Raw genomic sequence first — 19,176 nt, 5'->3', positions numbered from 1 at the left:
GCTGTTTATTGTTAGAGGCTTGCTGGATTCTGGTCCCCCGTTGAAGGAAAAACAGATGGTCCGTGGCAGTGAAAAATGAGTTTTTTTCCAGCTACATTTGATGATGAAATTGGGCGGTGCTCTCCCGTGGTCCACTTACATTGAGACTAGATTACTGTGATGTGCTCCTCATGGGGCTGCCCTTGAAGGCAATTCAGAAACTGCAGCTGGTGTGAAATGCTGTTGCAGTTGTTGCCTGGGGGACCATATATTGCTCCTATCCTGAGGGCCGTTGTCTGGCTGCGAGGTAGTTTCCAGGTGTTGGTGTTCACCTTTTAAATCCTGCACGACTAAGAGGCCACGTCCTTGAAGAATCGCCTTGGGGTGCTTCCATATCTGCTGGCTTCCTGCCAAGTCAGTGGAACGGAGCTTTTCCAGGGAGCTCTGGGGGCAGCCGGAGCCCGAACAGAGGACGGATGTTCTGCTGGTTGGGGCAAAAGTGTTTCACTTCCTAACGTTGGGTGTTCAGTGTTTTGCTTTATGAAATCGTTCATATTCAAAGAATTGTAGAATCCGAGAGCTGGCAAGGACTCCAAGGGCCATCTAGTCCACTCCCCCCCCCAACATAATGCAGGAAATTCCCAGCTATCTCCCCCTCCCTCCATGACCCCTGCTCAGTGCCCAGGGGAAGGCAAAAAGCCTCCATGTCCCTGGCCTCGAGGAAAATTCCTCCCTGACCCCAGAGTGGCAGTCAGCGTTACCCTGGGCACGTAAGAAGGGGCCACGAGAGCCTCGGTCTGGACACCCCCCCCCCCGTTCCTGCCCTCCCCCTCACAGTCTGCCTAAGCTCATACGGTGTTGTAGAATCAGCATCGCTGACAGACATTCAAGGAGCCCACCACCTCCCTATGGGCCGCTGTCTAGAGTTGTTTTATTGCTGAAGTATATGTTTGTTTGTGGCTTTTATTGTAACTTTAATACTGATGTTGTCTGCTCTGAGCCCGTTCATGGGGGGAGTGGGTTATAAATCCAATAAATAAATAAGTGACTCGTCGAGGGAGCCTTTCCCACGGAGGGACCACTCCGATTGTCAGGAAGTTCCTCGTAATGTTTAGCCCCAAGCTCTGTTGCTTTTATTTTAACCAGTTGGTTCTGGTCTGACTCTCTGGGGCAACAGAAAACAATTCTGCTCCACCCTCTATATGACAGCCCTTCAAATACTTGGAGATGGCTGTTATATCCCCTCTCAGTCATTTCCTGTCCAGGCTAAACATACTCAACCCCTTTCCTCATAGGTCTTGGTTTCCAGACCCCTCACCGTCTTTGTAGTCCTCCTTTGGGCATGTTTTAGTTTGTCAATGTCCTTCTTACACACTATGCGCGAAATTGAACTCAGTGCTCCAAGTGAGGTCTAACCAGAGCACAGCAAAGTGGTACCACCACTTCACATTATCTGGACACCATACTTCTGTTGATGCTGCTCAAAATCACACTCAGCTTTTCAGCTGCCACATCACACTGCTGGTTCATGTTCAGGGTATGGTCTACTAAGACCCCCCAGGTCCTTTTCACGTGCCCTGCGTCCGAGTCAGGTCTCCTCCATCCTGTAATATGGCTGTCATTTGGCTGTTTCCAACCTAAATGCAGAACTTTACAGTTACCTCTGTTGAAATTCATTTTGTTAGTCTTAGCCCACTTTTCCAGCCTGTCAAGATCGTCCTGGACCTCGATTCTTTCTGCTATAGTAGCTGCCCCTCCCAGTTGAGCACCGCCTGCACCCTCATCCAAGTCCATTATATATAAGGGTGAAGAACAGTACAGGGCTGAGGGCAGATCCTCGGGAGAAAAGCAGACATATAATAAATACTTCAAATAAGTGAGTAAACTCTCTGTCGTTTCAGTCTTTTGCCGACCTGCCTCACCGGCCGCTGCTAGTGGAGTTGACCGTGGAAGAGGGGCAGCGGCTGAAAGTGATCTACGGGTCTTGTGCTGGTTTCCATGCCATAGACGTGGACTCCGGAAACAACTATGACATCTACATCCCTGTGCATGTAAGTGGGCGGGCGGGCGGGCGGGCAGCACCCCCCGGTGGGGCTGGGGGCCCCAGACTGTGCCCAGGCAGGACCTGAGCAAGTTCTTCTCTTCCCACCCACTGCAGATCTAGTTGAGGTAGGTAGCCCTGTTGGCCTGTAGTGGAACAGCAGGATCGGAGCCCAGCGGCCCCTTAGAGACCGGCCCGGTTTCCAGGGTGGGAGCTTCCGCGAGGCACAGCCCCCCCCCCCCTCTTCAGACACCTGCCAGACGTGTACCTGAAGAAGGGAGCTCTGACTCGCGGGAGCTCCCGCCCTGGACAGCGGCCGCTGGGCTCAAATCCTGCTGTTCTACTGCAGATCCAGTCGCAGATCACCCCGCACGCCATCATCTTCCTGCCCAACGCCGAAGGGATGGAGATGCTCCTCTGCTATGAAGACGAGGGGGTCTACGTCAACACCTACGGGCGTATCATCAAGGACGTCGTGCTGCAGTGGGGAGAGATGCCCACCTCTGTCGGTGAGCTGAGGAAGGGGGGGCTGGCTGTGGGGGGGCTGGGACCTGGGCTGCAGACCTCACCTCTTTCTCCCCCCCCCCAGCTTACATCTGCTCCAATCAGATCATGGGGTGGGGTGAGAAAGCCATTGAGATCCGCTCGGTGGAGACAGGGCACCTGGACGGTGTCTTCATGCACAAGCGGGCCCAGCGCCTGAAGTTCCTGTGTGAGCGAAATGACAAGGTGCGCGAAGTTCTCTCTCCTCTTCCTACTGCCGAGTGGGAAAGGCAAGAGGCGCGACTCTGCAGCCTGAGCTGCCTGAGCAGGGGTTGCTGCTTGCAGTGCCGGGGGGGGGGGCGGGGGCGGGGGGGGGGGCGGCATGAATCCTCTCAGTTCTCGCAAGTGGGAGCAGGTCAGGGTCTTGCTTGGCCAGCATGTGGGAGTCAGTCAGGCTGTGCCGTAGCCCATAGGCGAGAGGCCTCCATGTGCAGAGGACTTTTCATTGGTCGTACTTCTGAGCTGGAGGGCTGCTTTACAGGGTCAGCAAAGGTGTGTGTGTGGCGGGGGGGGGAGCCTGGAATTGGGGGGTCTCTCCCACTCCCTTGGGGAACCAAGAACAAGGAGGCCCGGGGGGGAGGGGGGGAGGCCCGGAGCGTGCCCCTGTGGCGTGGAGTTGGAGCAGGTCTGTGGGAAGCAGCAGTTCTCCCCAGAGCAGGGCTTAGGGTGACCCTGTGCTGCCCACTCTGCCTTCCCCACAGGTCTTCTTTGCCTCTGTGCGCTCCGGAGGCAGCAGCCAGGTCTACTTCATGACGTTGAACAGAAACTGCATTATGAACTGGTGAGGCAGGGGGGCCACATCAACCCTCCCACCGCCTGTGCTGGAGAGAGCAGGAGACAGGAGGAGGAGGAAGAGGATGGCAGATGCCCCTCCCTGCTGAGCTCATGACGACTGGAGCAGACCAATCAGTGAAACCGATGCCTTGACAAGCCCGCCCCTTGTCTGCCCTTGGGGAAGGGGCGAGTCCTCCTAAGCTCCACCCAAGAAAGGGGAGACAATGGGAACTTCTGGGAGGGCAGTATTAGGAAAGAGCCACTCTCTAGCCTCTCGTGGCCACCACGCATGCATGCGCGTGTGTGCACACACACCACAGTGCTGCTGCGTGGGTGGGTGGGAGGGGAGGCCAGTAGCCCTCCTGTCTCAAATGCTGCAGCAGTTTCAGTGCCCAGGAAGGGGGGAGCCTCCGGTGTTCAATGAGTCAGGCTGTGGGGAAATCCCCCGCCCCATCTTTCCAGTCGTTAATAGGGAAGTGAGCTTGGCTTCGTGGAAGGGATCAGAGCCCAGGCACCATCTCCCTTGCCCCCCCCCCACTGTGACATGCCCCATCCAATTCTGCCCTACTCCCCTTGCCAGCAGCGCTTGACTTGTGAGCACACAAGCACCCCCCCCCTCCTGTGGCATGTAACCCCCCTTCCTGCCCCCTTGTTCTGCCTCTCGCACACTGGCGCTCACCTCCATGTGGCTGAGAATGGGGGGGGGGGGCTTTGCCTCACCCAAGTCACTGCAGGGTTTGGGGAACCCATTGGGGGTGTTTTGCCACCCCAAAAGGCACAGGTTGTGTGTGGATGTACACAATTTCAGAGGATTCTCTCTTCCCCTCGCTCACCCTGCATGGGAGGAGCTATGTATATTTTGCTTTAATCATTATTTTCTAATGGCAATTAATTATTGACTAACAAAGCACTTTAATGCACCCCCAATCAGGGAGGTTGGTGGGGTTTACCCAAGGGGGAGGCCCAGCAGAGGACTTACCTTGGCAGAGGGGCCCCCACACCCTCCCCGGCTCCAGCCTCCCTCAGAATCCTGCCTGGGGGTGGGTCCCACACTGTGGCATTGGCTGATCAGCTGGAAGGGGTGCAGGCTAAGAGGGAGGGCCTCTACAAGCACCCCCCCCCAGGTGATTTGATTTCTTGTGTATTTTGCTTGCATTTGTATATAACCCTCTGTCCTCAGCCCAGCCGAGGACCAACAGGAGCTGCCCCCCCCAGCCCTCCAGAGTGGCAGCCAGATCTTATCTGTTAATAAAAGAGCCAAATCTCCAGTTGCGTGTCTGTCTCCTTGACCCCTGTGGGGAGGGAGGGAGGGAGGAGGCTTCTGTTTTCAGTTGGGGGAAAGAGGGGAGGCAGCTGGGAGCAGGCTGCGGGCAGCCAGGGCGCCCCTCTTCCACTGATGGAGAAGGGCACCCCGAGTCTGGTTGGGCCGACCTGAGCAGGGAGCCCAGGCTGCTGCTGTGGAGCTCTGGGGCGGGGCAGGTGGGCAGTCCTTGCCCTGCAGCCCAGGCTGCTTGGAGGCGGGTGGGGCCAGCTAGAGAGCTGATGCCCCTGCTCCGTGGGCCCCTGGCTCCAGCGGCTTTCCATTCCCACGAGTTGAGGCTAGGTTGATTGTGCAGGGGCTGCCCCAAAGATTAAGCCTGGCTTGGCGGTGTGCTCCTGAGGAAAGCCCCTCTCCCCCCCCCCCCCCGCCAGCCCCTCTTGCTCCCCCTTCTCTCTAACTGGGGGGGGGGGGCGTGCTGCCATTACAGTTAGAAGCGCCTCAATGGAAAACAGTTCTAAGTAAACAGATGGAAGGCTTTATTCGCGGCGGCGGCGGGGGGGGGGGGGGTGCGGCACCAACTTCGGACCAAGCAGGCACCGTAAAAGACCAGAAATCTCTGCCGCAGGGCGCCATTTGCTCTCAGCGGCCTGTGCCCGAGGCCCCCGTTCCGCCCAGGGCAGCCCTTGCACGGGCCGGTGGCTGGGGCAGGGGGGCGGCGCTGGGCAGAGCCCTTGCCAGGCAGGCGCCGGGGGCCAGGCGGAGGGCAGGCCTGCCGCCAGAGCCAGTGCGCGGGAGGAGACCGGGCAGCGCCCCCAACGCTGCGCCGCGCGGGCCGGACTCGGGAGGGGCGGCTCCGCCCGTCCGCGCCTTGGCGGCAGGCTGCGAAGACGCGAGGGGAGGCGGCGCGCCTCGGTTGAACCTGCGGCGGGGCTTGCGGCCGCTGCCCGCCCTTCGCCTGCTCCTTTTTGCGCGGCGGGGCTCCGGCTTGCTCAGGCGGGCACCAGCCTTCCCGCTGCCGCCCGGCCCGGCCCGGCCCGGCCCGGCCCGGCCCGGCCCTACAGGGCGGCGGTAGCGGCGGCAGAGTCGTCCGGCGCCGCGCCCAGGCCGCCCGCGCGCTCCCAGGGCCACTGCCCGGAGGGGCCCGGCAAGGGCACCAGGAGCCAAGAGACGTGGCGGCGGGGGCCCACCTCCCGGCTCTCGCAGGCGCGGTACCGGCGGGGCCGGCCGCCGCCCCCGGGCTCGGGGCGCGTGTGGCTCGCCGCCGCCACGGCCTGCAGCGGCTGGTACGCGGCTGGCCCGCGGGGGCACCGGCCGAGCCACAGCCGCGCCCCGAGGCAGAGCAGGGCCAGGGCCGGCAGGGCCGCCAGCAGCAGGCAGGCCGCGTAGAGGGCCAGGCGGAGCGGGCAGCGGCGGGCGGCCAGCCAGGCGCCCCAGGACAGCGCCCGCTGCCGGCCACTCAGCCCCAAGGCCACGCCGGGCGGCAGCGGGCAAAGGCAGGGGGCGGCGGGCAGGTCTGCCGTGGAGGCGGGAGGGCGCCCCGGGGCGGTGGCTGCGGCCCGGCTGGAGGGCGCAATGGAGGTGGCAGAGGAGGGCGCCGTGGAGGCAGGAGGGCGCCCCGGGGTGGTGGCTGCGGCCCGGCTGGAGGGCGCAATGGAGGTGGCAGAGGGCGGCGCCGTGGAGGCAGGAGGGCGCCCCGGGGTGGTGGCTGCGGCCCGGCTGGAGGGCGCAATGGAGGTGGCAGAGGAGGGCGCCGTGGAGAGCGTGGCGGTGGAGGCAAGGGGGCGCCCCGGGGCGGTGGCTGCGGCCCGGCTGGAGGGCGCAATGGAGGTGGCAGAGGAGGGCGCCGTGGAGGGCGTGGCGGTGGAGGCAGGAGGGCGCCCCGGGGCGGTGGCTGCGGCCCGGCTGGAGGGCGCAATGGAGGTGGCAGAGGGCGGCGCCGTGGAGGCAGGAGGGCGCCCCGGGGTGGTGGCTGCGGCCCGGCTGGAGGGCGCAATGGAGGTGGCAGAGGAGGGCGCCGTGGAGGGCGTGGCGGTGGAGGCAGGAGGGCGCCCCGGGGCGGTGGCTGCGGCCCGGCTGGAGGGGGCCGGGGCGGCGGAGGGGGCGGCGCTGGGGTCAGGCGGGGCCTCGGTGCTCTCCTCCCCGCAGGCGGCCCGGAAGTGCATGACCGGGTGGCCGGCGTGCTCGGGGGGGTCCCGGCAGGTGACGTTCTCGGGCGCGTTCTCGGTGATCTCCTTGTCCGGTCCCTGCACGCGGCTGTAGACGCAGAACTCGTTCCCCAGGAGCCAGGTGCGCAGGTAGCGGAGCGCGCAGTCGCACAGCCAGGGGTTCCCCTCCAGGTAGACGTAGGCGAAGTAGTGGTCCTTGGGGAAGAAGCGCTCCGGCACGGCCCGCAGCCGGTTCCTCTCCAGCCGCAGCGTCTGCAGCGCCCCCAGCCCGGCCAGCAGGAGTGCGGGCAGCTCCTGCAGGAGGTTGTCGGACAGGTCCAGGTCCTTGAGCGCGGCCAGGCCCGCGAAGGCGCCGGCGGGCAGCCTCTCCAGGCGGTTCCCCTGCAGCTCCAGGTCGGCGAGTCGCCCCAGGGCGCGGAAGCCCCCCTCGGGCAGCCAGGCGAGCGCGTTGTGGCCCAGGGCCAGGCGCCGCAGGCGGGGCGTCCCCCGCAGGGCGGGCAGGCTCTCCAGCGCGTTGTGGGACAGCACCAGCTCCTGCAGGCGGGGCAGAGCGGCGTCGGCCTCGAAGCCCGCCAGCCCGTTGGAAGACAAGTCCAGGTCGGTCAGGTCGGGCAGGTGCTGCAGCCAAGCCGTGGAGAAGCTGGCCAGGCGGTTGGAGCCCAGCAGCAAGATGCCCGTGGCCTCGGGCAGCCCCGCGGGCACCCCGGACAGCCCCTTCCCTGCGCAGCTCACCTGTAGCAAGTCTTTGATCCTGTTCATCTCCTGCTCGCAGAGGTCTTGCTGGGCCTGGGCCCCTGCCAGGGCCAGGAGGGGCAGGAGGGCCAAGTGGGGGGCCACGAGGCGCGGCAGCATCTCCGGGGGGAAGAGAAGAGAAGCGAAGCATCAACTCAGGGGTCGGAATTCAGACCGAAGGTGGTGTAGGCTGCTTCTCCCCCCCCCACCCAGAAGCTTGGCACCCTTTTTCAATACAGGGGGGCCAGCAAGGGGGATGTGTCTTTACAGGTGAGGAACGATGTCTCTCGCAGAACCACAGCAGTCACACACACACACCCTTCCTCCTTAAGAGAAAAGAGCACGGCTTCCCCCAGTCTCGAGTTGCAGGTGCTCCCACTTGCTTCGGAAACAGGGGAGCCCAAGCAGAACCAGAGGTGGGCCACCTGGCATGGGAACGAGATACGGCACAGTCTGGGCATGTGCTGACAGGCAGCGTTCCCGTCTTGCCACTGCCAAGGCAGGGCTCTTCGCAAGATACCTTCTGGCCAGCTTAGTGAAGCCGCTTTCAAAAGGATCCTGGGCACGCACAGAATTCCCTGGGGCAGGGCTTGCGGTTCTCCCGAATCCCATTTAGTCAACTTAGTGACCATCCTGGCAAAGAATCACAGGGCAGCCGGGAAACATGAAGCGCCAGCTGCCCTGCCAGACGTCTCCCCAGCCGCTGCTTAAAGGAGAGCCCACCCTGTCTGTGGTGCTCTTGTTGCGGGGACCTTTCTCTTAACCGGCTGTCCAGGCCTCCCCTCCTGTAACTCCAGCCCCTAAGACCCAAGAGTGGCCTATCGAGCAGCAGCAAAAAAAGTCCTGGCTCTTTTTCAGGGGCTGCCCAAACAAGAAAACATGGTACTTTGGGAAGGACTTACCCCTCCAACAGTTTTTGGGTCCTACTTTTGTTTGGCCTTGCTTTGCTGTTCCCTAAGACTGGCTGAAAGGGCAATATTCTAAGAACACTCCCAGCAGCAGGTAGATGGGTTTTGACGTGGCAAACCAAGCCCCCAGCAGCCTCACAGGCCATCCCCGTAGGCCCCTGCATGCCCCTTCCCACTTCTTGAGTTGTGAAGGAAGCCCCTTTATGTTTTGATTGAACGCTAGCCGCAGGTGGGGATGTGAGGATGGCAAGAAGAAGAGCCTACCTTGCAGGGAGTGTGTCCGACCCTTCCAAAGCCAAGCACAGGCTGCCTTCTGCCGCCCTTTCTGAAGCCTCCTGGCCTTGTGTATTGCTCCCCCCCCCAATCCTACGCTCATCTCAGCCTCCGGAAGCCGTCTGGTTTCCTGCCCTCTCACTTCAGCACTCTCCGGAGCCCCCCTTTCCCAGTAGAAAACCGTCAGCATTCAACTGGCTTCCAAATGGTTTCAGTGTGTAGTGTAGCTCTGCCCTGAACCTCCGTGATCTGTCTGAATAGTTTTACTGGCTAACAAGCCTCCTGGAGGGAATGCTGGGGAGCCGGAGCCCCAGGCTCTATCTAGGCCATGCAGTGTGTGCTGGAATCGAATTGTGCGAGTCTTTATGGTGGCACTGGACTCCCCCCCCCCGAGACTGAAGTTGCACCCCAGGTCCTTATTTGCAGTTTCCACTTCCTTTACTCGCAGATCCCAGCACAAACATTGACAACACATCAAAAGCTCTGCATCCCAAGGGCTTCCCGAGTCAGGCACCCCCAGGAGTCGCCTGCCTTTATGCTGCTGTCCCGAATAAGGAGTTGAGGAAGCGCCACCCCTTCTGCACCCTAAAGTAAGCTGTAGGTGGTCCTGGGCCAGATGCCCCCGAGGCTCTCTAGACTGTGCCCAGTATAAACACAGGGTCCGGCACCAAGAGCTTCTTTTTGGGCTGCCCCTAGGAAGACAATGTTCATGTACTAGAGAAGTGCTCGGAAGACGTAATCGGGGCAGCTGTGTGCCTTCCCAGGCCAACCCACACACGCCCAGTGAATGCAACACCCAGGCTTTGGCTGAGGGTTCAGTCGAGCTCCTCTTCTAGTCGGAGTCCCTGAGCCTCGAGGTGTGTCGCTTGGGATGGTCCAAGGCTTATTTTGGGCTGCAGAAGAAAAGCAGCTGTCCCGGCTCCCTATTCAATATTTATGGTTGGAGTCTTGAAAAATGAACTCGGAATGGCAGGCAGACCTGGGAACCAACTTCATCCTTGACCGTTTCCTGGGGACAGTTCACGCTCCCTGGTTCCGGCTTCACCCTTTGTATTTTAACCTTTTAGGAAGTGCAGAGGATGTGAGTTGCTAGTGTTTGCCTTCCTCGGAGTTTGGTTCCTTTCCCACATCACTGTGTGGGCGGGTGGGTGGAGTAAGTGGAGGTCCTATTGCCCCTAGCCTACATCCACACAGACGCAAGTGCCATCAGGTCTCAGGAAGTGCATGGCCTTCTGTTTCATCACCTGCAGCTGCAGAGGTGAATTTTGGATACCTTACAGCACCAGGGCCATGACCTGGATAGCCCAGGCAAACCCACTCTCATCAGATCTAGGAAGCTAAGTAGGGTCGGCCTTGGTTAGTAATTGGATGGGAGACCTCCAAGGGAGACCCAGGTTGCTATTCAGAGGCAGGCGATGGCCAGCCACCTCAGTTAGTGTCTTGCCTTGAAAACGCCGGCAGGGGTCACCATAAGCTGGCTATGACTTGACAGAATTGTACACCACAGCAGCAGGGCCTTTCTGGTTTTCTAGTATGTCTTCAGTTGTGGTATCTTATAAGCAGTGGGAAAGAGTCTCTTGCTGAGTATATGAAAATGGGCCAAAGAAGGAGGGACTGAGCCACCAGCCTGGTGGGGACACGTGGGGCTTGGAGTGAGAATCCCCATCCCCCCACCCCCCTGTGAAGTGCTGGGTGGTGTCAGCTGCTCCTTCTGCCCAGAAGCAGCTGCATCTTGCTTGTAGCCCAATGCCAGGGTGGTATGCCCAGGAATAAACTGGCACTTTATTCTTAGAACTGGGGGAAGGCATTAGGTTTTATCACTGAGAGCCAGGCGAAGCTGTGGCAGGATGGAGATCTAAGCCCAAAGGAAGGCCCTGGGTTTCCGCTTCCCCCTTCCATAGCAGCGGGGGCCAGAGGGCCTGGCAGAGTTGCCAGCTGGGCTGGAGTAAATTGCCCTGTGCCTTTAATCAGGCTTCATAGGTAAGCCCAGGCAGCTCGAGATTTTCATAGCACGGAGGTGAAAACGCCACCCCATTAAGCTGCTATTAAAGGGGCAAGGCATTTTTCTCGCCAGGCCAGTTGGCAGCCCTCGTGCCTGGGTTCTGTCCTGCCAGGGGAGGGGGCAGCCAGCAGCACAAAGGAGAGGCTGGCTGGCTGGCTGGTCTTGAGAAGGGTGAAGAGAAGAAGAGTGGGACAGAGCGAGGGGTGAGTCGAGGAAACGGAGGCAGGATTCCTGGCTTCTCCTAAACTGAGGGGAACGCGGTGCTACATTTGAGGAGTTAAGGGGCAGCTGGGAGTAGGTGAAGAAATTACTTGCTACTTAGTTATTGATCACTTTTCTTGCTAAAATTTGGTAGATTACACAACATAAAAAGATGCATCCAGGCAGCATAAAACAGCATCCAGTTAACATTGCAATAGGACTGGGACTATACAATCAAAAGCAATGCAAACAAAACAGTCCAAGGAGAACAAGTTGGATGCTGAATGTTAGTTAGTTTGTAACTGAGAGAAATGGAAGGGTTAGGAGAGCGAGGGATGGGAAGTCCAAACCCTGAGAAAAGAGGCATCCAGGTCTCTGGCCTGCTCTGCTTGTCTGTCTAGTTTTAAAAGACAGCCAGCTCCCTTGTGTCCATCCCTGCTGACTGAGCATGGGGCTCTTTACACACGGACTAAGCCTGAGTTTGGGGGGGGGGCGGGGGGGCTGGCTCCCTGCACACAGGGAGGAGCGTCTTAATTCCCTCCTTTCCACCTCTTGAGATATATTCTGTAATATTTTCAGTTTTGATCTAGACACTTCACTCGCACATGCCTCTTTAGTGCCTTTGCCTTCTTCTTGCTATAATTTCTCTTGAATTTCTTTTGAACGGAGTCCCGTTAAGATCCTGTCTTTTATCATCTCAGCGCTACCATGAAAAGCAAAACCTTTAGCTTTTCATTTCGTTCCATTTTTAGCCCCTTTTCTCTCCAGTGGGGGCAAAGCCGCTTACATTGTTCCCCCCTTCATTTTATTCTCACAACAAGCCTGTGAGGTAGGTTGGGCTGAGAGCGTGCAACCCAGTCCACTTCCATGGCTGAAGGGGGATTTGAACCTGGCTCTCCCAGAATGTACCACCATCACGGTAACAAACCCCTCACCTGCCAGTTCTTACGTCCCTTGCTGTCTTTTTTTAAAATTTTTTTTTATTGGATTAGAAATCAATATAATGCTCATTACAATCAATTCCCTTTAAATATTCCAGTTCTAACCCCCTCCCTTTCCCCCCCTTTTGTTGACTTCCAACAGTTTTCCAACCCCTTGTCCATTTTTTCCCTTACTCATTTCAGACTTACTTTATTCTATTAAGCATATACTTTCATTCTCTTCTAAGCTTATCTATTATAACACAGTGCTATCTCTATTCCCTTTCCCACTTAACTTATCAAACTAAGTATTACATTCCTGGCATATATTCTTTAATAATGTAACATTTTACCTGATTTTTGTACTCTATACTCTATCTTACTCATTCTAGTCTCGTCAATATGGGACAATCAATTTGTCCCCTATTCTGCATAACTCTAAGTGCTTCTATAAACATTGTATACATTCAATATGTCAATCAATTTAACTTGTACTCTATATGTAGCTATTTACTTCCTTCCACCTTTCTTATATTCATTCTATTTTGATTATATAGTTTACCTATTATACAGTTATCCGCCGGAAACATACTTAGTTAACTTATCCCCTTATAATTCTTAAAATAACACCTCTATAGTTTAATACCGTATATAATAATTTAATAAAACAATTGCTTAGAACTTCTTTAACTTCCCTCCCCCTGGTAAAGTCACTTCTCTCTTCTTTTATTGTATTTCAGTAATTTTCAGACTGCCACAGTTCTCCTCCCACCTCCCATTTTTTCACCAAATATTGCTTCATCTTCTCCCAATCCATATTAAACTGTCCTGGATCGAGATCTCTCAGTTTCCTTGTCATTTTGTCCATTTCCGCCATGTACAGCAATTTGTAAATCCAGTCCTCCATAGCTGGCACTTCTTGTACTTTCCACTTTTGCTCATACAAAAGTCTAGCTGCTGCTGTCATATAAAATAACAACGTCCTGTATTGTGCTGGAATATCCTCCATTCCCAAGTTCAGTAGTAGGAGTTCTGGGTTCTTATTAATTTGAAATTGTAAAATCTCGCTTATTGCTTCTGTTATTTCTCCCCAGTACTGCCTAGCTACCTCACAAGTCCACCACATGTGATACAACGATCCTTCATGCTTTTTACATTTCCAGCATTTATTAGACATATTAGAATTCCCTAGTGCAATTTTCTTTGGTGTCAAATACCAACGGTAAATCATTTTATAAACATTTTCCTTAATATTGGTGCATGTTGTGATCTTCATCGTATTTTTCCACAAGTGCTCCCACGCCCCCATTGTTATCTCTTTGTTAAAATTTATTGCCCACTTCACCATTTGAACTTTAACTATCTCATCTTCTGTCAACCATTTTAACAACACTTTATAAGTCTTAGAGATTTCCTTTTTATCCTCTCGCAAAATTACCTCCTCTAATTCCGAATTCTCCATTCTTATCCCTCCCTTCACGCACTCCGAGTTATAAAGATCTCTGATCTGTCTATATTGAAACCAATCATAACTTGGAGACAACTCATCCTGCGTTTTAATTCTTACTTTAGAAGATTCTATTCTTGTTATCTCCTTATACGTTAAACATTGTTGTTCATTATCGACAGTTCTCGGATCTATTACTTCGTATGGGACCACCCAGGCAGGTATTCCTTCCTGTAGGTAACTTCTGTACTTCTTCCAAATTGTGAAGAGGCTTCTCCGAATGTAATGGTGCAAAAACATAGAGTCTGCTTTTACTTTATCATACCACAAGTATGCGTGCCATATGAATATTTTTTTGTATCCTTCTAAGGCCAGTAGTTTGCGGTTTTTCAGCGTCATCCAATCTTTCAACCACACCAGGCAAATTGCATCATGGTAGAGTCTTAAATTGGGCAGCTGCATTCCACCTCTCTCTTTTGAGTCCTGCAATACTTTCATTTTCACTCGAGGCTTCTTGCCTGCCCAGACAAAATCCGATATTTTCCTCTGCCATTTTTCAAATTGCTTAGAATCCCGGATAATTGGTATTGTTTGTAACAGAAACATCACTCTCGGCAACACATTCATTTTAACTACTGCAATTCTTCCCAACCATGACAAATTCAATCTATTCCATTTAATCAAGTCTTGCTCTATCTGTGTCCACAATTTCTCGTAGTTATTCTTAAACAGATCTATATTCTTTGCAGTCAGTTCAATTCCCAGATATTTCACCTTATTTGTTACTTCACAGTCTGTTATTTCCGTTAATTGCTGTTGTTTTTGTTTAGTCATATTTTTACATAATATCTTTGACTTCTTTTTATTTACATAAAATCCCGCCAAATCTCCAAATTCCTTAATTTTCTCTATTACCTTTGGCATGTTCTCAATTGGGTCCTCTACAATTAACATTATATCATCCGCAAATGCTCTGACCTTATAGGAAAAGTCTTTTATTTTTATTCCACGGATTGCATCGTCTTCTTGAATCTGTATCATCAATATTTCCAGAACCAAAATAAACAACAGTGGGGACAACGGGCAACCTTGTCTTGTACCTTTACCTATACTCAATTTCTTAGTCACCTCGTCATTCACCACAATTGCTGCACTCTGGTCTTTGTAAATTTCTTTCACTGCTCTTATGAATCTTTCCCCCATTTGTAGCTGTTCCATGGTGGCAAACATAAAGTCCCAGTTCAAATTGTCAAATGCTTTTTCAGCATCTACGAAGAAGAAACCAACCTCCTTATCGCATCGTTTGTCATAATATTCAATAGCATTTATCACTGTCCTTAAATTGTCTTTAATTTGTCTATTTGGTAAAAAACCAGCTTGTTCCTCCGCAATAATTTCGGACAACCATCCTTTTACTCTTTCCGCCAGTATCTTCGCAAAAATTTTATAGTCATTGTTTAATAACAAAATAGGTCTGTAATTTTTAACATTGGTCAAGTCCTGTCCCTCTTTAGGGATCAATGATATGTTGGCCTCGCTCCAAGTATCTGGAGTCCTTTGATCCTTCAATACTCCGTTGATCACTTCCCTTAAAAATGGCACCAGTTCGTTGGCCATTACCTTGTAAAATTTAGCTGCAAGTCCATCTGGGCCTGGCGCCTTTCCCAAATTTGTTGACTGTATTGCATTCCTTAACTCTTCTTCCGTTACTTCACTGTTCAGTTTATTCCTCCATCTTTCCGAAATTACTGGGAGCTTCATTTTACCCAAGTAACTCGCTATTGAGTCTTTGTTCACTTCTTTTTTATTATATAACTTTGCATAAAATTTATAGAAGGCTCTGCTAATGGTGGTCTGTTCCAGGCAAACTTTATTGTCATCACATATTTTATTTATTGTCCGCTTCTCCTTTCTCTTCTTTAATTGCCACGCCAAATATTTCCCAGGTTTATTTGCCCCTTCAAATGACTTTTGATTCATTCTCTTAAGATTCCATTCCAATTCCTTATTGTTCATTGCCATCAACTGCTCTTGAAGGATTTTAATGTCCTGATATATCTTCTTTTTCCCTGATCTTTTCTTTAATTGTATCTCCTTGGCTTTTATTTTTTCCATAATCTCCTGTCTCTTATCTTCTCTTTTCTTCCTGGCTCTTCCATTTAGATCCATTAGAATGCCTCTAATTACTGCCTTGTAAGTGTCCCATACCTTGTTGGTTGGTACTTCTCTGTTCATATTGTACTGTATGAAGAATTTAGTCTCCCTTCTCAGCGTCTCCATGTTTTCTCCCTCTTGTAACAAGTCCTCATTTATTCTCCATCCTCTCCTTTTAGTTCTTTTCCCGAACTTCCACATAATTGGATTATGATCTGAGCCTACCATAGGCATTATTTCCACCTCCTAAGTCCAAAGCACTAAGTCCTTTGAGGCCCAGATCATATCAATTCGTGACAACGTTGAATGTCTCGCCGAGAAAAATGTGTATTGTCTGCTTTTAGGATTCTGTCTTCTCCAAACATCTTCTAAAGTTTCCTGTTGCATTAATGCAAAAAAAAGTCTTTGGTAGTAATCCCCTTTTCTTTTGCACAGTTGCTGATTTCTTGTCCTGCTCCAAATTAGTAACTCCATTGAAATCTCCTGCAAGAATTATCTGGTCATAAGAAAGTTCATCTAATTGCTTCCTCAAATCCTCAAAGAAGCTTTCTTTTGCTCCATTAGGTGCATAAATTCCAATCACCAAGACTCTCTTTAAATTCCATGTACATTCCACTGCTAAAAATCTGGCTTCCACATCTCTCACCACTAATTTTGGCTGTAGCTCCTCTTTTATATACAATGCCACTCCCCTTTTTTTCTTTTTTGAGGCCGCTACAATGTCATTACCCAATTTATTCAATTTAAGATATTTTACATCCTGCTTTCTAATATGGGTCTCTTGTAAACACACAATATCACATTTTTGTTTTAATAGCCAGTGGAAAATGTTTTTTCTCTTATTAGGTGAATTAAGTCCATTTACATTCCAAGATAAAACTTTACACTCCATATTCATAGCCTTGTTGTTGGTAAGTCCTTTTCATTGTCCCTAATGAACTTTTCCATTTCTAATTCAGATCTGATGCGCTTTTTCACTCCCCCAAATTCAAAGGACATTCCTTCAGGCAATTCCCATCTGTACCTTATTTTCATGTCCTTCAGAATCTGGACTAGAGCTTTGTATTTTTTCCGGTCTAGCAACACCGATCTAGGTAACTCCTTCATGATGATAACCGTCTTGCCATCGACCTCCAATGGATCTTGAAATTGCTTACTCACAATCATTTCTCTTATATTTCTGGTCGTGAACTGCACAATCACGTCTCTTGGTAGTTTCCTTTGGGTCGCGAATCTTGAATTTATTCTGTACACCACATCTAGGATAGCCACAGTTTCCTCCTCCTCCTTCCCCAGGTATTCAGCTAACACCTCAGTGATCTGTTCTTGGGCCGTCTTTCCTTCCACTTCCGGCAAGCCACGAAACCTCAGCTGCTTCTCCATATGTTTGCTCTCCGCAACTGCCATTCTTCCCCTCATCACCCTCATCTCCGTTCGTTGCGTGTCTGCTAGGGTCTCCACCGCATTTTCCACTACATTGACTCTTTGCTGTGTCGCTTGCAGGTCATTTTGTATCGTTTCCATACCCTTCTTCACTTCTGCCAGTTCATTCTTAAGTGTCTCTTTAAACTCTTTCGCCAGCTCAGGTATCATATCCTTAAGCTCCTTAATCCCTTCTGAAAGTTTTTTATCCAAGTTCTCTATCGCCGCTTGCCACTCTTTTTTCGACATCATGGGGCTTGCTTTACCTCGCTCCCATGAGTCCGCTCGCTTCCTTAGCTCCGTGGCGCTTGGCTTAGTGTCCTTTTAATTTAAATGTACCGGTCTTTTTCCAAAAAAGTCATTTAAAGAGTCCAAAATGTCGGGCATCTTTTCTCTATGGTTCCTCTATGGTTTTTGTAATCCAATATGGCTTACTTCCTCTTCCGCTGAAGCCGCAGCTCTTCCCCTTTCAAAAATGGCGATTCCCTTCTTCCTGTCGTCCAGAAAGGGCCGCTTCTCTCCAGCAACTCTATCACTATTACGTACTTCCTGTTTCCCGACTTCCCATAGCAGTTCTCACGATGGTAAAACTTTCTCACAGCCTGATATCTCCATGTAACCACAGGTATGTAAAACAATCGTCCAATTTCTTTAATAACTCCGTTTAACTTAGTCCTTTTTCTAATATAGTTCTTGCTGGATCCTCCCCTCCTTGTAATCAATCTGTTGCAGTTTAAGAGTCTACTTTAATGCTTCGTTGCTTTAAGTAATCTGTCCCGTTTCAAGAGATAGTGATCTTTACCTTCTCAAGCACTTTTCGCGGGTTGTAATCGCTGTTTCAATCTCGGATTCCCATCAGTTCTTCTTGTCCCTGTTGAAGCTTGGGCATGTAGGTCTTATGCCAACCGCATTGGCTCCAGGACTGCCGCAGAGATTTTAGCCGACCTGTCTTCGGGTGGGACCGTAAGGGACGGGAGAGAGTCCGTTGCGCAGGACCCCCCCTCGCCCGAGATCAACGCGCCCTGAGGTTCTTGAGCGTTCTATGCCTGTTCTCCGCCTGAGAACAGTTGGCTGCGGGCTCTTTTTGCCCCGCCGGCCGTCAAAACAGCAGCCCGGACAGCTCAGCACTTAGAGCTGCGTTAGACCTTCGTGGATCCCAAACTGGAAGTCGTCCCTTGCTGTCTTTTAGGGTTCCCATTTGGAAGAAAGTAGGGGTGTAAATGAAGTAAATAGAATACCAAAGAGGGTAGTTTACATTGGACAGATTTTTAAAATGTGTGCAGGTTGTCTCAAGCATTGCAGACGGTACCCAGGGTTTCTGCTGGCGCTCCAGGCTCTGCAGGTCTTTCTGCCTTTCTGCCCAAAGCTGATTGGAAACGGGCAGCCTTGCCTGCCCCTCGGCCTCCAGGACCACTTCCGTGACTTCCCTCCACTGGCCTCAATTCTCAGCAGCATCCCCCTGACCGGAGGGGGTCCTGGCATGGCGCTGGATGCCCTTCCTGCTCTGCTGCATCCAATTTTTCAGCTCTCGTTTACTGCTGACACTACCCTATGCAGGCAGATCGTTTCCGGTGACAGCCACATTGGTGTGTGGGAGAGCTAGAGTGGGGACCAGTAGAGACCAACTAGATCTCCAGGGGAAGAGCTTTCGAGAGCTCAGTCAGTTCAATGCAACATTAAGGACCTGCAACCTATGCTGGGCAGTGCTGCTGCTCTCTCACCGGCAGTGGGAGGCAAACCTCCTCTTGCCCACAGGCAGCCCCCCCCACTTGAAACAACCCCTCACTCACACCAACGCACTCCCCACACGGCCAGGCACTCTGGGACCAGGGCCTGCAATAAACCCAGGTGCCCACTCGCCCCACCCCCACCCCATGCCCACTCCCACACCACCATCACTGGCCCTAACAGCACCAGCGATACCCGCTCGGGCTCCTTCACGTGTCCCTCTTCCAACATGAGGTATGCCATCAGGCGTCAGCAGTGCCCTCCTACTCTCTGTATTGGACAAGCAGGCCAGCCCCTTCTCGCAAGACCAAACGGACACAAATCTGCTATCAAAAGTCACAACATTCAAAGACCAATGGGGGGGACGACGACAATTTAATCTGCCAGGACATGCCATCGCTAACCTAAGAGTAGCAGTTCTCAGGGAGAAAAAAAATCAAAGGAAAATCACAAAGATTGTGGAAACGGGGTTTATTTGCAAATTTGGAGCAACGACCCCCCACCCACCCACCCAAGGGTCGAGATATGTTTTTCCTTGCATTTGCAGGTGCTAATTCCCTGCACTTCACACCCCTGCTCTGTCAAGACAACTGCAGCAGGTGTCACAGCCGGCTTCCTGACACTCT

General features: G+C 52.8%; 2 protein-coding genes across 12 annotated transcripts in view; one reads left to right on the top strand and one right to left on the bottom strand.

Moving 5' to 3' along the window:
- MINK1 (misshapen like kinase 1) overlaps positions 1-4,605 on the top strand; it is a 44,357-nt gene extending 39,752 nt beyond the window's left edge. For all 11 annotated transcript variants that reach the window (XM_054995089.1, XM_054995082.1, XM_054995081.1 and 8 more), the window contains 4 exons: positions 1,881-2,030; positions 2,370-2,529; positions 2,610-2,749; positions 3,265-4,605. In XM_054995089.1, the coding sequence (XP_054851064.1) occupies positions 1,881-2,030; positions 2,370-2,529; positions 2,610-2,749; positions 3,265-3,348 (534 nt within the window). In that variant the 3' untranslated portion in view covers positions 3,349-4,605. The remainder of the gene's footprint in view (positions 1-1,880; positions 2,031-2,369; positions 2,530-2,609; positions 2,750-3,264) is intronic.
- A 1,048-nt stretch (positions 4,606-5,653) lies between these two features.
- Positions 5,654-8,735, bottom strand: GP1BA (glycoprotein Ib platelet subunit alpha). Its single transcript, XM_054994563.1, has 2 exons — positions 8,668-8,735; positions 5,654-7,615 (listed from the first exon to the last, which is right to left on the bottom strand). Exon 2 carries the CDS (start codon positions 7,613-7,615, stop codon positions 5,654-5,656), a length of 1,962 nt encoding a protein of 653 aa, XP_054850538.1. The 5' UTR covers positions 8,668-8,735.
- Between the last annotated feature and the right edge of the window lie 10,441 nt (positions 8,736-19,176).

The sequence above is a fragment of the Eublepharis macularius genome, chromosome 12, assembly GCF_028583425.1.
Source record: "Eublepharis macularius isolate TG4126 chromosome 12, MPM_Emac_v1.0, whole genome shotgun sequence".
Taxonomy (NCBI): Eukaryota; Metazoa; Chordata; class Lepidosauria; order Squamata; family Eublepharidae; genus Eublepharis; species Eublepharis macularius.
This window is presented reverse-complemented; position numbering and strand designations above follow the sequence as displayed.